We start from the raw sequence: 13,034 nt of genomic DNA, 5'->3' as shown, positions 1-13,034 counted from the left end.
ATAGTATGAATGAGTGATTCTTAGATTTTTCTTCATCATATATAAAGAAATATATATTATGTATAAATTATATAAAACATATTTTTGCTCACTTGACACTGGATATCTTTTTCAGACTATATCTTATTTCATATTCTTTCATGCCTTGATTAATGCCAAGAGACAACAAAACATATTTCCTATAAGAGGAAATATTCATGGTTACATTCAAAGTCAAGAAGCACGTTTTCTGATGAGACTGAATTGGTAAAAAAAAAAAAGAATCTTACAACTTATAAGAAACTGTAATAAAATGGGCATTAATCTGATGATATAGAAAAAGTCTACCATGTAGTGAAATGTAATCTGCAGCTCAGTGAAAGATAACTGATGAGACAGGCACTACTGTCAATCATTCATCCATTTAATCCTCTGTGCCTCTGTCCCGCCCTCAGTCCATCATCAGTTTTGAAAGTAGCCAAAGGTTTTACTGGAAAACATACTCATCAATCCTCTCTCCCTTCATGGCTTGTAAGATGGAAGCCAAAAAGAAGAGAAAAACTCTGGCACTACTTGCAACAAAGTAAAGCACATGATACAAAACCTTCCTGTCCTACAACCTCTTGGAAGATGGTAAGATTTTGCCCATGAAGTTTCATTTTGTTATGATATAAAATAAAAAAAATAATGCAAGCTAAACTTTAGCTATTTATCAGTAACTGGATATTATTTCCCATCAAATAGGCATCTTAAACATTTTTAGATAACAAAGTGATTCACAAGTGCAGAGAGGAGTTTGAGAGTAATCAAATTCTTAATATTTTCCAGAAATGGCAAGATTCTTTTTTAATCAGCCTTCCACATAAGAACAGAAGTAAATGGGGCCAAAGCAGTAAGGCATTTATCTTGCCTGCGCTAGCCTAGACAGAACCATGGTTCGATCCCCAGGCATCCCATATGGTTCCCCAAGCCAGAAGCAATTTTTGAGTGCATAGCCAGGAGTAAACCCTGAGCATCACCAGATGTGTCTCCCTAAACAAACAAAACAAACAAACAAACAAATTCTAAAAAAAAAAGGAACAGAAGTAAAACTGTACAGACCGGTGTATTCATTGAAAATGCATTACTAGCCTTTCTGATATTATTAACCTTCAATTCCCTTACTCTTCTTTTTTGTTCTTTCTTGTGATTGACTCAGCAGGAGAGCTCCAGGAAAAGTCGTGTGATGCATAGGCATTTTCTGTCCTGAAATTTCAACCACAAGAAGGCTGACTGCAAGAAGCCACTGCGTGATCCTGAGAAAAGGTTGAAACACTGTATGGAGCGATGTGGTACGTGCTAAAATATAAACATAGCAAGGATACTGGTTGCCTAGGGAATTACCTTATTGGCTAACCTCATCACGGTCAGCACCTGTACAAACTTTTAGACACATCAATCTATCACATTCAACTCTGCCAAGTCTTTTCTGTACGACCAAGAAAAAGGAGGTTCAGCAGGTGTGCATATAGGTATTGGTTTATGAAAAGTAGCACTTGATACCGGGGCTTACTTTGTTCATGTGTATCTGCTGCTGGTATTGCTTCTGCTTCTCCAAGAATTGCTGGTGCTGCTGTTGAATTACCAACTGAGCCAATGTGCTCTGAGGCAAAGGTGCAGACTGGGTTCGATTCAGAGGTCTGTGACGGGGTAATTTGTGTGAGCCTCTTATGCCAGGTGACATTCTCTCTTTTGCTGCCAAGGGAGATTGTGGATGTAAAGAAACGCCACCTGAAAACATACATATATATATGAACATATATAAATATACATATGTATTCATACACACATATATATACACAATTGTCAGGAAGTGAGAAAAATCACAGAAATTAGATCTAATCGATAGCTTTTGTGACAAGTCACAATATTATTGATATTACTAAATCTAAAGAAGATTAAGTTAGATGTTTGTGGGGAAGAGGAAGAATGGAAAAGCAGTGGACAAGTATATAACTGACCTATGACTCACCAACAGTTCACTCTAGAATGAATAAAGTTGAAAGAAGCTGAGATCATATGTTCATGAATTTTGAAGAATAAATAAGTCTTACAGCCTTTCCCAATGTACTAAGGTATCTAAGAGACCCTGGTTTGACATTTTAAGCCTTGATGTGGGTCTTGAGTTAAACACATGGAGTTGCAGGTAAAAGAAGAGCTTTGAAGTGACCCGAGTGCGTGGTATCATTATGAATTACCAGCCACGAGAAGCTTTTGCTGTCTCATTTGTTCTTTCAATAATAAATGCTGCAGGAGTGCTTGGTGGCTGCTGTTGGGCTTCCCCTCAAGAGCCACATGGGGATGGCTAGTGGATGTTGAGATGCTGCCCCCATACTGTCCAGGCAGAGAGACGCCTTGCCGGAGTGCTTGGCTCTCACACTTCTGTTTTTCTTTGAGTGAACTTGAAGCCTGTGTCAAGAAATAATAAAAATAATAATCCTCCTTTTACTACATGGGACATTAGTTCTGTTTATCATTATTTAGTTCATGATTCTTTAATTTCTCCCTCCTCCCCAAATAAAAACTCTATCCTACCCAATGGATTAGTAGATCAAAGGATAACAGTCTTTCTTGTAAACTAAATTCACAGAGAAGAAATTAAAGTAGCATTGAAGCACGAGATATATTCTCAGCAGCAACCATTCTGATTGGATCGAAGGTTTGTTTCGTGTTAAAAGTTATGCTAATGTGGGGTTTCCTTCCTGAACTATTTTAGTAAAACAGTTTACTACACTGCTTAAACAAAAGGTATATTGGAAAGGTGAAATTTAAATAAATTTCTAAATCATTGTCTATGTCACCGGAATAATCTGGCTGGAGAGATGATGGTCTTTCATTCTGTTTTTTGGTTGTTTTTTTTTTTTTTTGAGGAATAATTTAAAGAACAAGGAGGAATAATTTAGTGTTTCTTTACATGTCTTTGAATAATTTCATAGTTATACATTTTCAATAAATTTTTTTGTTTGTTTTTGTTCTTTGTTTTGGGCTACACCCAGCAGCATTCAGGGGTTACTCCTTGTTCTGTGCTCAAAAATCGCTCCTGTCAGGCTTGGGGGACCATATGGAATGTCAGGGATAGAACCCAGGTCACTCCAGGGTTGGCAGTGTGCAAGGCAAATGTCCTATCATTTAATTTTTAAGAAAAAAACCTGAGCTAACTCAATGAAAGTTTGTATAAAATATGCAGCAATTTGATTTAAATGTGTATTCTAAATTAATTCATAACAGACCTACATTTCTCTCTATATTAAAAATGACACTCCAGATACCTTGGCTTAATAAATTAAACTACAACTGTAATTAAATTTAAATAAAACTTCTATTAAAACTTGAAATGTATGACAACACAGTAATAAGGTAATGATAATTATGTTATCAATAGTAATAATGAATTATCCTATTCAAATAACTTAATAAATGGTGGTTACATTGGAATTACAAAATCAGAAGTAGAAGACCTCGAAATTATGTGGCATGTTTCTTTTCAAAACTCATGTTTCATCTTTCAAAATTGCTCTGCACCAGGGAAACAAAGTAATTTTCAATAATGTAAAAATTGAAGGACAAAGGAGTAAATGGTTTGCAAGTCAATGAAATGTTTTATCTAGATATTATTCCTTCTTTTGGTTTCTTTTGCTTAAAAGTTCCCACTATTTAGGGGGGAAAAGAACTATTTGAGTTCCCTGTTCCAAGTCAATATCATGCTCGAAAAATTAATTGTGATGACTTCATCCATACCAAAATGGAAGCAAAGCAAAATGAAACTGCAACACAAACCACAGTGGTTTATTTATCTAATGCAACCAAATTGTATTATTTTTGAAACTGCAAATATTCTTGCTTTAGCACTTGAAATTTTGGGGAAAAATATCCTTGACAACACTAAAAATAATAATATATGTTTATGTTCACTGGAAGAATTGAAGTGGAACATAAAGTAAGGAATTGAAATAAAATGCATATTCATATAAAATTTCTGAGTTCTGCTTATGGTTACATAAGATAAAAATAGAAATAAATGAAAAACTTACTAAGTAAATATGTAAAATATACATAAAATAGTATGCTTTGTTTCATCTAATTTCCCTTTTTTCATTTCAATATATTCAACTGTTTACAAAAGCTCATGTGGCATTTCAAGAGCATAACTGAATTCAAAATTTTTAATTTCTTCAGCTCCTAGATTAGAAAATAGCATGCACAATCTGCCTTCTCTTCCATCACTGGCAGAATCATTAACAACACATAACATAACACAATATTAAAATATTAAATATTTATTTAATATGCATTGAACATAATCATGCTACTTATGATTAAAATTTCATGATAGGTATACTTATGCAAAGATTAGTACCTAGCCTCAGAACAGTTAGTTGTGACCCTGTAATTGATTATTACGGTGGTATAATTTTTTGAAACATTAAATACACTGAATAAAAATTATTAAAAACATGTGCATAATAAACTTGAGGTGTTTCTAGTAGCACCTGAAAGGTTTACATTTATCAAGTTAAAAGGACGTCTCAAATAAATAAAGTTGTAAGCAGACTTAAACTTGCATCACATTACAGGTCTTATATTCTAAAACTAAGTCACACTATTTTATCATTTTCTCACATGAACTATACTACAAAGATGTGAATATGATACACTGTGGTCTCAGTGGCAGTCTTGCCATGGAAGATGGGGAAACTTGGTGACTAGGGTTAGAATAATCTGTAAATTTATATGACCTCTATATAATTGTGACTTAATTTGCAAAATTTCACAGATGACTTATTCTATGTAAGGCTTACAAATCTTTTATCATGGCTAAATTTAATTCTATGATAGGGAATACACACACACACACACACACAATATTTTGTGTTTTTTTTCCTATAAGGACAAATCCACTAAAATATACTTAGTGTGTGTTTTCAGGACTTTAAAATCATTAACACATTTTGACTTCCCTGGGAATAGTTTAATATTGTTCCTAGAAGTTTTTTCAGATACATATTCATTACTACTAAAGAATAAGGGACCAAAATATCCAAATAAATACTCAGAAAATTAGTTTTATAAGCCTGCACATCTGTATTTTTAGAGACTGGACTTCTGAGCATTGGCCAGAGTTGTGTTCTGAACTTTGTGATTAAAGAGCATTAAAGTCTCCACCTTAAAATTCTCATCTTTGTTTATAAAAGTGTGGCTTATAATTTGTCTTTTGGGATGGATGTGTGGCACAACTAAAACAATGTCTCTGGAATGTGCTTTCTTGAATAAAAGCAAGCAATATTGGCTATCACTTTATATTTATTTGAACCAGTATACTACTTTAATGATTCAGTCTGATTAGGTTAGGAATAAGTAAAAGAGAAGTTTTCGAGTAAGTTTCCCAGAACTTTAACTACACAGGAAATGAGAGTTCCTCTTTGAGAGTGTCCCTGGAATTGGTGGAAGCTACTGCTGCGTAATGACTTACATTGAGTGGGGCGGGCACTGCTGGGAGTCCCAGAGTAATGTTGGGCAAAGAGGGCGAGGTATAAAGACTTAGGAGGTTCATGGAGTCTTCATGAATTAGAATGCGCTGGGAAATCATCTGCTGTGAAAGAAAAATAAAAAGAAAGTGAGGCATTTTGAACATTATACTGTAAGTTCTTTCAAAAGTTTATACTTTATAAAACAGGTCTTTGTTTTTTTCTGTTGGAAGAGGAGTAGTATGGATTACACATAGTGGTAAAAATTATACAGGGCAACTTTTAGCTCTGAACTCAGGAGCAAGTCTTGATGGTGTTCAGGAGATCATGTCTGTTACTGAGAATGGAACCAGGGTAAGCTGAAATAAACAGGTAAGCTACAAATAGACAGGTATTGTTTTTATGGTAAAAATAGTCTGTGCACAGGTATGGTAAAGATAATAGAAGTTAGGGCATGGGTCTTGCATGTCGCTGACCTGGGTTTGAACCCAAGCACCCAGCTGGTTCCCCGAGTCTCCTAGCCTGCCAGAAGTGATCCTTGAGCACCAGGTATTCCCGCCGCCCCCCAAAGCACACAGATTTTTTTCTCTACTGGTTTTATTATCTATTTATTTTTAGTTTTCCAAATGGTTCTCAGACTTCTGGGTGCCTTCCAACAATTATTTGCCTATGGGACTAGAAGTGCAAAGTGAGGCCCTGAAGACGCAGCATTTTGGGGGATATAAAGTGCAAGGGACTATACTTGTCACTTGTCCCTCCATTTCAGTGTAGGGGGCTATTTGGCCATAACAACAATATTTGGGGCCTCAAGGAACATACCCAGCGATGCTTAGTGAATCGTGTGTGTCTAGGTATTGAACTGAAACCATCTATATATAAAGCATATGCTATCTCTCTGGCCCACAGTTATTTCAGTATTTTAATTATGTATTTCATATTCTCTATACCCCCAAAATCACTGGAAAAAGTAAATAAAAATTTTCCTAATAATAACATCGACGATCTGAAAGCAGGAAATGGGCAGCCACAAAGGGATAGAAGGTAGAGCACAATTAGACCCCAAAGCAGCCACAACTAAGTCATTGACCTTTCTTTTTCCTTATTCCAAAGACAACAAAGCCTTCAGTTGCTTGGCAGCCCCAGAGCGGAGCAGCAACATTTTTTTCCTTTCAATTGCCTTTTGGGGCCCTGAGTGGCCGTCTCAAACTCGGAAACATCCCTCCAAGCAGCCCGGGATTGGTCTCGCACGCACTTACTCAGCGACTTACTCAGAGACGAATTACACAATCCAAACCCCCGATTGTAACAACAACCACGCCACACAATACAACTGCACAACAGTCCTCTTTATCAATAATTTCCCTAAATGTTAATGGACTAAACTCTCCAATTAAAAGACACATAGTAGAGAACTGGGTTAGGAAAAATAAACCGGACTTCTGCTGTCTGCAAGAAACACACCTACAGTTACAGGATAAGCACATGCTTAGAATTAAAGGATGGAAAGTAATTATTCAGGCCAATGGAAAACAAAAAAGAGCAGGGACAGCCATTCTTATATCAGACCAAACAGTATTCAACCTCAAGAAAGTGATCAGAGACAAAGAGGGGCACTACTTACTGATCAGGGGAACATTAGATCAAGAAGTGCTAACCCTGGTCAATATCTATGCACCTAATGTAAAATCACCAAAATATGTGAGGCAACTACTGACAAATCTGGAGAAATACATGAAGGGAATTGTGATAATAGTAGGGGACCTCAATACTCCACTATCACCACTGGACAGATCCTCCAAACAGAAAAATAGTAAAGAAATAAGAGCTCTAAATGAAAAATTAGAAGAATTAGGGCTAATAGACTTATATAGAGCCCTCCATCCCCAGAAAGTAGAATACACATTCTTCTCAAACCCACATGGAACCTTCTCCAGAATAGATCATGTCTTAGGATACAAAGCCAACCTATATAAGACCACAAAGGTAAGGATCATTAGAAGTACACTTTCAGATCACTATGCAACAGAGCTTATAATTGATGTCAAGAAGAAGCAATGGAGGAAAACTAATACCTGGAGATTGAATAACATACTGCTTAACAACAGCTGGATCAAAGAACAACTCAAGGAGGAAATAAAAAGATTCCTTGAGACAAATGACAATGAAGAGACAACATGTCAGAATTTATGGAATACAGCAAAAGCAGTACTTAGGGGGAAACTCATAGCATTACAGGCCTATGTTAAGAAACAGGAAAATAACAAAACCAACAGTTTAAAAGATCACCTCAAAGAATTGGAACAACAGCAACAGAGAAATCCAACCACAACCAGAAGGCAAGAAATCATAAAAACCAGAGCAGAAATAAACAACATAGAGACTAAGAAAACAATACAAAAAAATCAATGAGACCAGGAGTTGGTTTTTCGAAAAAATAAATAAGATAGACAAACCATTGGCAAAACTTACCAAAAAAAAGAGGGAAAACACCCAAATCACTAGGATCACGAATGAAAGGGGAGAGATTACAACAGAACCCCAAGAAATACAACATATCATGAGATCATATTATGAACAACTATATTCAACTAGGCTAGAGAACCCACCAGAAATCGACAGATTCTTGGACAAACACCCTCTTCCAAGACTGGAAAAGGAAGACCTAGAAACTCTAAACAGTCCAATCACTTCAGAGGAAATTGAAGACGTAATTAAAAGACTCCCTAAGAACAAATGCCCAGGCCCAGATGGATTTACAGGTGAATTCTATCAAACATTTCAAGAAGACTTATTACCACTGTTCCATAGGCTTTTCAAAACCATAGAAAAAACAGGAATCCTACCCAACTCCTTTTATGAGGCTAATATCACACTCATTCCTAAAGAAGGCAAAGACACCACCAAAAAAGAAAACTACAGACCAATCTCACTAATGAACATTGATGCAAAGATACTTAACAAAATCTTAGCAAACCGAATCCAACACCTCATCAAAAAGATCATACATCACGATCAAGTGGGATTCATCCCAGGAATGCAAGGTTGGTTCAACATACGCAAATCAATCAACATTATACACCACATCAACAACATGAAGGACAAAAACCACATGATCATATCAATTGATGCAGAGAAGGCGTTTGACAAAATCCAACATCCGTTCATGTTAAAGACACTCAGCAAAATAGGGTTAGAAGGCACCTTCCTTAAGATAGTTACAGCTATTTATGAAAAGCCTACAGCCAACATTATACTTAATAGCGAGAAGCTAGAAGCATTCCCACTAAGGTCAGGAACTAGGCAAGGCTGTCCACTCTCTCCACTCTTATTCAATATAACCTTAGAAGTCCTAGCAATAGCAATCCGACAAGAGAAGGGAATCAAAGGAATTCAAGTAGGGAAAGAGGAACACAAGCTAGCTCTATTTGCTGATGATATGATGATATACATCAAAAACCCTAAAGAATCCACAGAAAAACTCCTAGAAACAATCAACCAATACAGTAAAGTGGCTGGATACAAAGTCAATACACAAAAGACAGTAGCGTTTTTATATACAAACAATGAAGTTGAGGTGAGAGAGATTAAAAATACAATTCCATTTAAGATAGTATCAAAAAATATCAAATACCTAGGAATCAACCTTACAAGAGAAGTGAAAGATCTATACCAGGGAAACTTCAAAACACTTCAGAAAGAAATTGAAGACGATCTAAAGAAATGGAAGAACATCCCATCCTCATGGATAGGTAGAATTAACATAGTCAAAATGACTATTTTACCCAAACTGCTATATAGATTTAATGCAATCCCTATCCAAATCCAGACACAATTCTTTAAAGAAATAGAACAATCAATTATAAAATTCATTTGGAACCATAAAAGACTAAACCAAAAAAGACTAGATAGCTAAACACATTCTGAAAAATGAGAAGTTGGGAGGTATCTCCTTACCTAACTTGAAACAATACTATAAAGCCATAGTAATAAAAACAGCATGGTACTGGAACAGAGACAGGACCTCAGACCAGTGGATTAGAACAGAATTCCCAGACATAAACCCCCAGATATATAGCCAACTAATATTTGATAAAAGAGGCAAGAATATGAAATGGAACAAAGAAAGCCTATTCAACAAATGGTGTTGGTACAACTGGAAACTCATATGCACGAAAGTGAAAATCGACCCATATCTCACTCCTTATAAAAAAGTCAACTCAAAATAGATCAAAGATCTGGAAATCAGACCTGAATCTATAAAGTTTATCGAGAATAAAATAGGCAGAACACTCGAAGACCTTTATATCAAAAGGGTCTTTGAGAATGGAGCACCAATGGCAAAAACGTTAGCATCAACTATAAACAAATGGGACTATATCAAACTAAAAAGCTTCTGCATGGCAAAAGAAACCCTACTTAATGCAAGAAGACAGCTAACAGAATGGGAAAAAATCTTTTCACTTGATATATCAGATAAAGGGCTGATATCTAGAACATACAAAGCGCTCAGAAACCTGAGCCCTTCAAAACCAAACGAAGCCATAAAAAAATGGGGAGACGAAATGAATAGACATTTCTCTGAGGAAGAGAGAAGGATGGCCAACAAACACATGAAAACATGCTCACCTTCGCTCATCATCAGGGAGATCCAAATCAAGACAACAATGAGATACCACCTCACACCAGTGAGGTTGGCTCACATCAAAAATAATGGGAACAACCTTTGTTGGAGAGGATGTGGTATGAAAGGAACTCTCATTCATTGCTGGTGGGAATGCCCCTTGGTCCAACATCTATGGAGAAAAGTCTGGAGAGTGCTCAAAGAACTTAGAATTGAGCTGCCATTTGACCCAGTAATTGCTCTCCTAGGCATATATCCCCAAGATGGAAGGACATTCATTCCAAAATACGTATGCACCCCACTATTTATTGCAGCACTCAGTATAATAGCCAAATCTTGGAACCAACCTCGATGTCCAACAACAGATGAATGGATCATTAAGATGTGGTACATATATACAATGGAATATTACATGGCAGTTAGAAATGATACAATCACAGACTTTGCAGCAACGTGGATGGACCTAGATCATGTTATGTTAAACGAAGTAAGTCAGAAGACAAAAGAAAAACACAGAATGGTAGCACTATTCTGAAACACCTAGAACACATAAAAAAACAAAAAAATGACATTGAAGAAGCATAACTGCTAGAACCACAAAGAAAGACTTCATAAACTCCATTCCCTGATCTGCACAGCCACCAAGATCTTTAGAAACAGGTCTGATTTTACCATCCAAGATAAAGTAGAAGTCTTCCACATACCACGAAAGCAGCAAGAGGAGAATAAATGATCTATTTTTTTGACGTCTTTATTTTGGTGTGGAGATTACGGTTGATGTCTCCAATATTATTTTATTTTATTTTGTTTTGTCTTTCTCTTTCATTTTTGCACTTGAGTATGATTTGATTTCAGAACCGAGATTATTGTGTGGTGCCTGTCTTTATTGCTGTGGTGCTTATCGGTTATTTAATTCGATATTTTTTTGTGTGTGTATTGTTGTGGTATTTTAATTACTTTTTTCACATCCTCTCTCAAACTGAGGTTGGAAGCCTCTAGACAGGACTCTGCCTATTTTCAGCATATTTGATTTTTGATTGAGAAGAGGACATATTAGGTGATGGGTATTCCCCTGATTAAATGTGAATATGTACCCAAAATACTACAGTGAAAGATATGTAAGCCATTATGAAAAAAAAAATTGTGTTTTTAATCAGAAATTTTCTTTGACTTACATGTATTATTATTATATCAATTATATTATATGTTATGTTATGTCACTATATTATGTTATATTAGTTTACCTCATTATGTTAATCAATTTTGTCCTTTAAATGAATTCTTACTTTAAAAAAAAAACTTTAGTTTGCTCTGAAGAAAAAAAAAAAATAAAATAAATAAAAGATAAGATAAGGCCTCCCAAATCTTACCACAGGCTGTGTTCTTTACACTGGCTGTATAGAAAGAGGAGGTACAGTAAAGGCACCCCATATACACCTCAACACAGGCCCCTTGCCGGGTATGTATTGTGAATTGGGGGACAAAAAAATTTCCTTATCAGATATAGTTATAAAATTTAAAGTGTTAGAGAAGCCGAGCTGCTCTGCTCCTTCCAGGGCTGCAGACTTCTGGTCAATGAACTCCAGCACAACATGTAGAATCACCACACTACAAAAGTAACAGTGGGAAAACAATGCAGGCCTCTACCTCTCCACCATGCACAGAGAATGAAGATGGTATCTCCGATATTCTAAAAAGTGCCAATCACCTCTTTAGCCTCTCAGAAAAAACCTTCAGAGAAGAAATATGGAAGATTCTCATAGAACTCAAAGAAAGCATGGAATGAACAGAAAGAATCACGAATAAGGATAACGAGAATATGGAAGTAGAAATGAGAAAACTCCAAACTGAAATAATAGGGCTAAAAATCATGGGAGACAAAATGAAAACCTCACTGAAAAGCATCTCCAACAGATTAAAAGTGGCTGAAGACAGAATCAATGAGCTGGAAGATGAGATGCATAAAAATTCCACACAACAGAAGAGGCTAGAAAAGAGCCTTAAAACAAATAATCAGAAAAGCAAAATATTTTTTAAAAATGTGAACAAACAAAAATAGAAGTCTTTGATAAATTCAACCGAAACAACATCAGAATCATTGAGGTCCAGAGACCCAGGAAGAAAATCCCCATAAGGAAATTAACAGTCAAGAACATCTTTAAAGAAACTGGAACGATGATGCAAGCCTTACACTCTGCTGACCTACAACAGACCATGGTTTGATCCTTGGCGTCCCATGTGGTCCCTCAAGCCAGGAGCAATTTCTGAGCGCATAGCCAGGAGAAACCCCTGAGTATCACTGGGTGTGGCCCCAAAACCAAAAAAAGGAAAAATAAAGCTCCCAGACTTAAAGAGTTCACACAACCAAATTCTCCATTCCTGAAGAGTACCAGCTAAAAGAGTTTTAAAGAAAAGCACTCCAAGATACATTCTGTCACAATGTGACTCCCACAGATAGGAACAGAATACAAAAATCAGCATGATGAAAAAGGGAAATTATGGGGCCAGCGTGATAGCACAGCATAGGGAACTTGCCTTGCGTGGCTGACCCAGGGCAGACTTCGGTTCAATCCTCGGTGTCCTATATGATCCCCAAGCCAGGAGTGAAATCTGAGAGCATAGCCAGAAGTAATCCCTAAGCACGTGTGGCCCAAAATCCAAATCCGCCCAAAAAAGGGAAATGAAGCATCCTTAAGATTGCTAGCAGATGTGTCACAAGAAACCCTCAAAGACTGTTGGCAGTAATGGGACATAGAGGCAAAACTCAACAAAATGATTGCTTTGCCAAGAGTACTTCACCAAACCAGACTCACATCCAGGTTTGAAGGAAGGATACATAGCTTTGTTGATAAACAGTGGCTTGGAAACTTTACAGACTAAAAACCAGACTTAAAAGACAAACAGAAAGGTCTGTGTTAAGACAAGACAGA

The 13,034-nt window shown here is 36.4% G+C and overlaps 1 protein-coding gene and 1 non-coding gene across 3 annotated transcripts in view; one reads left to right on the top strand and one right to left on the bottom strand.

Annotated features, from left to right (window-relative positions):
* HDAC9 (histone deacetylase 9) overlaps positions 1–13,034 on the bottom strand; it is a 950,572-nt gene that overhangs the window by 396,427 nt on the left and 541,111 nt on the right. For both annotated transcript variants that reach the window (XM_049785709.1, XM_049785708.1), the window contains exons 9-11: positions 5,489–5,608; positions 2,217–2,427; positions 1,532–1,749 (exon numbers count right to left, since the gene is read on the bottom strand). In XM_049785709.1, the coding sequence (XP_049641666.1) occupies positions 1,532–1,749; positions 2,217–2,427; positions 5,489–5,608 (549 nt within the window). The remainder of the gene's footprint in view (positions 1–1,531; positions 1,750–2,216; positions 2,428–5,488; positions 5,609–13,034) is intronic.
* On the top strand, positions 11,458–11,590 carry LOC126026345 (small nucleolar RNA SNORA51). Its single transcript, XR_007501638.1, has one exon. It is a non-coding gene; the product is annotated as a small nucleolar RNA SNORA51 (small nucleolar RNA).

This window comes from Suncus etruscus, chromosome 13 (assembly GCF_024139225.1).
Source record: "Suncus etruscus isolate mSunEtr1 chromosome 13, mSunEtr1.pri.cur, whole genome shotgun sequence".
NCBI classification, from domain to species: Eukaryota; Metazoa; Chordata; class Mammalia; order Eulipotyphla; family Soricidae; genus Suncus; species Suncus etruscus.
This window is presented reverse-complemented; position numbering and strand designations above follow the sequence as displayed.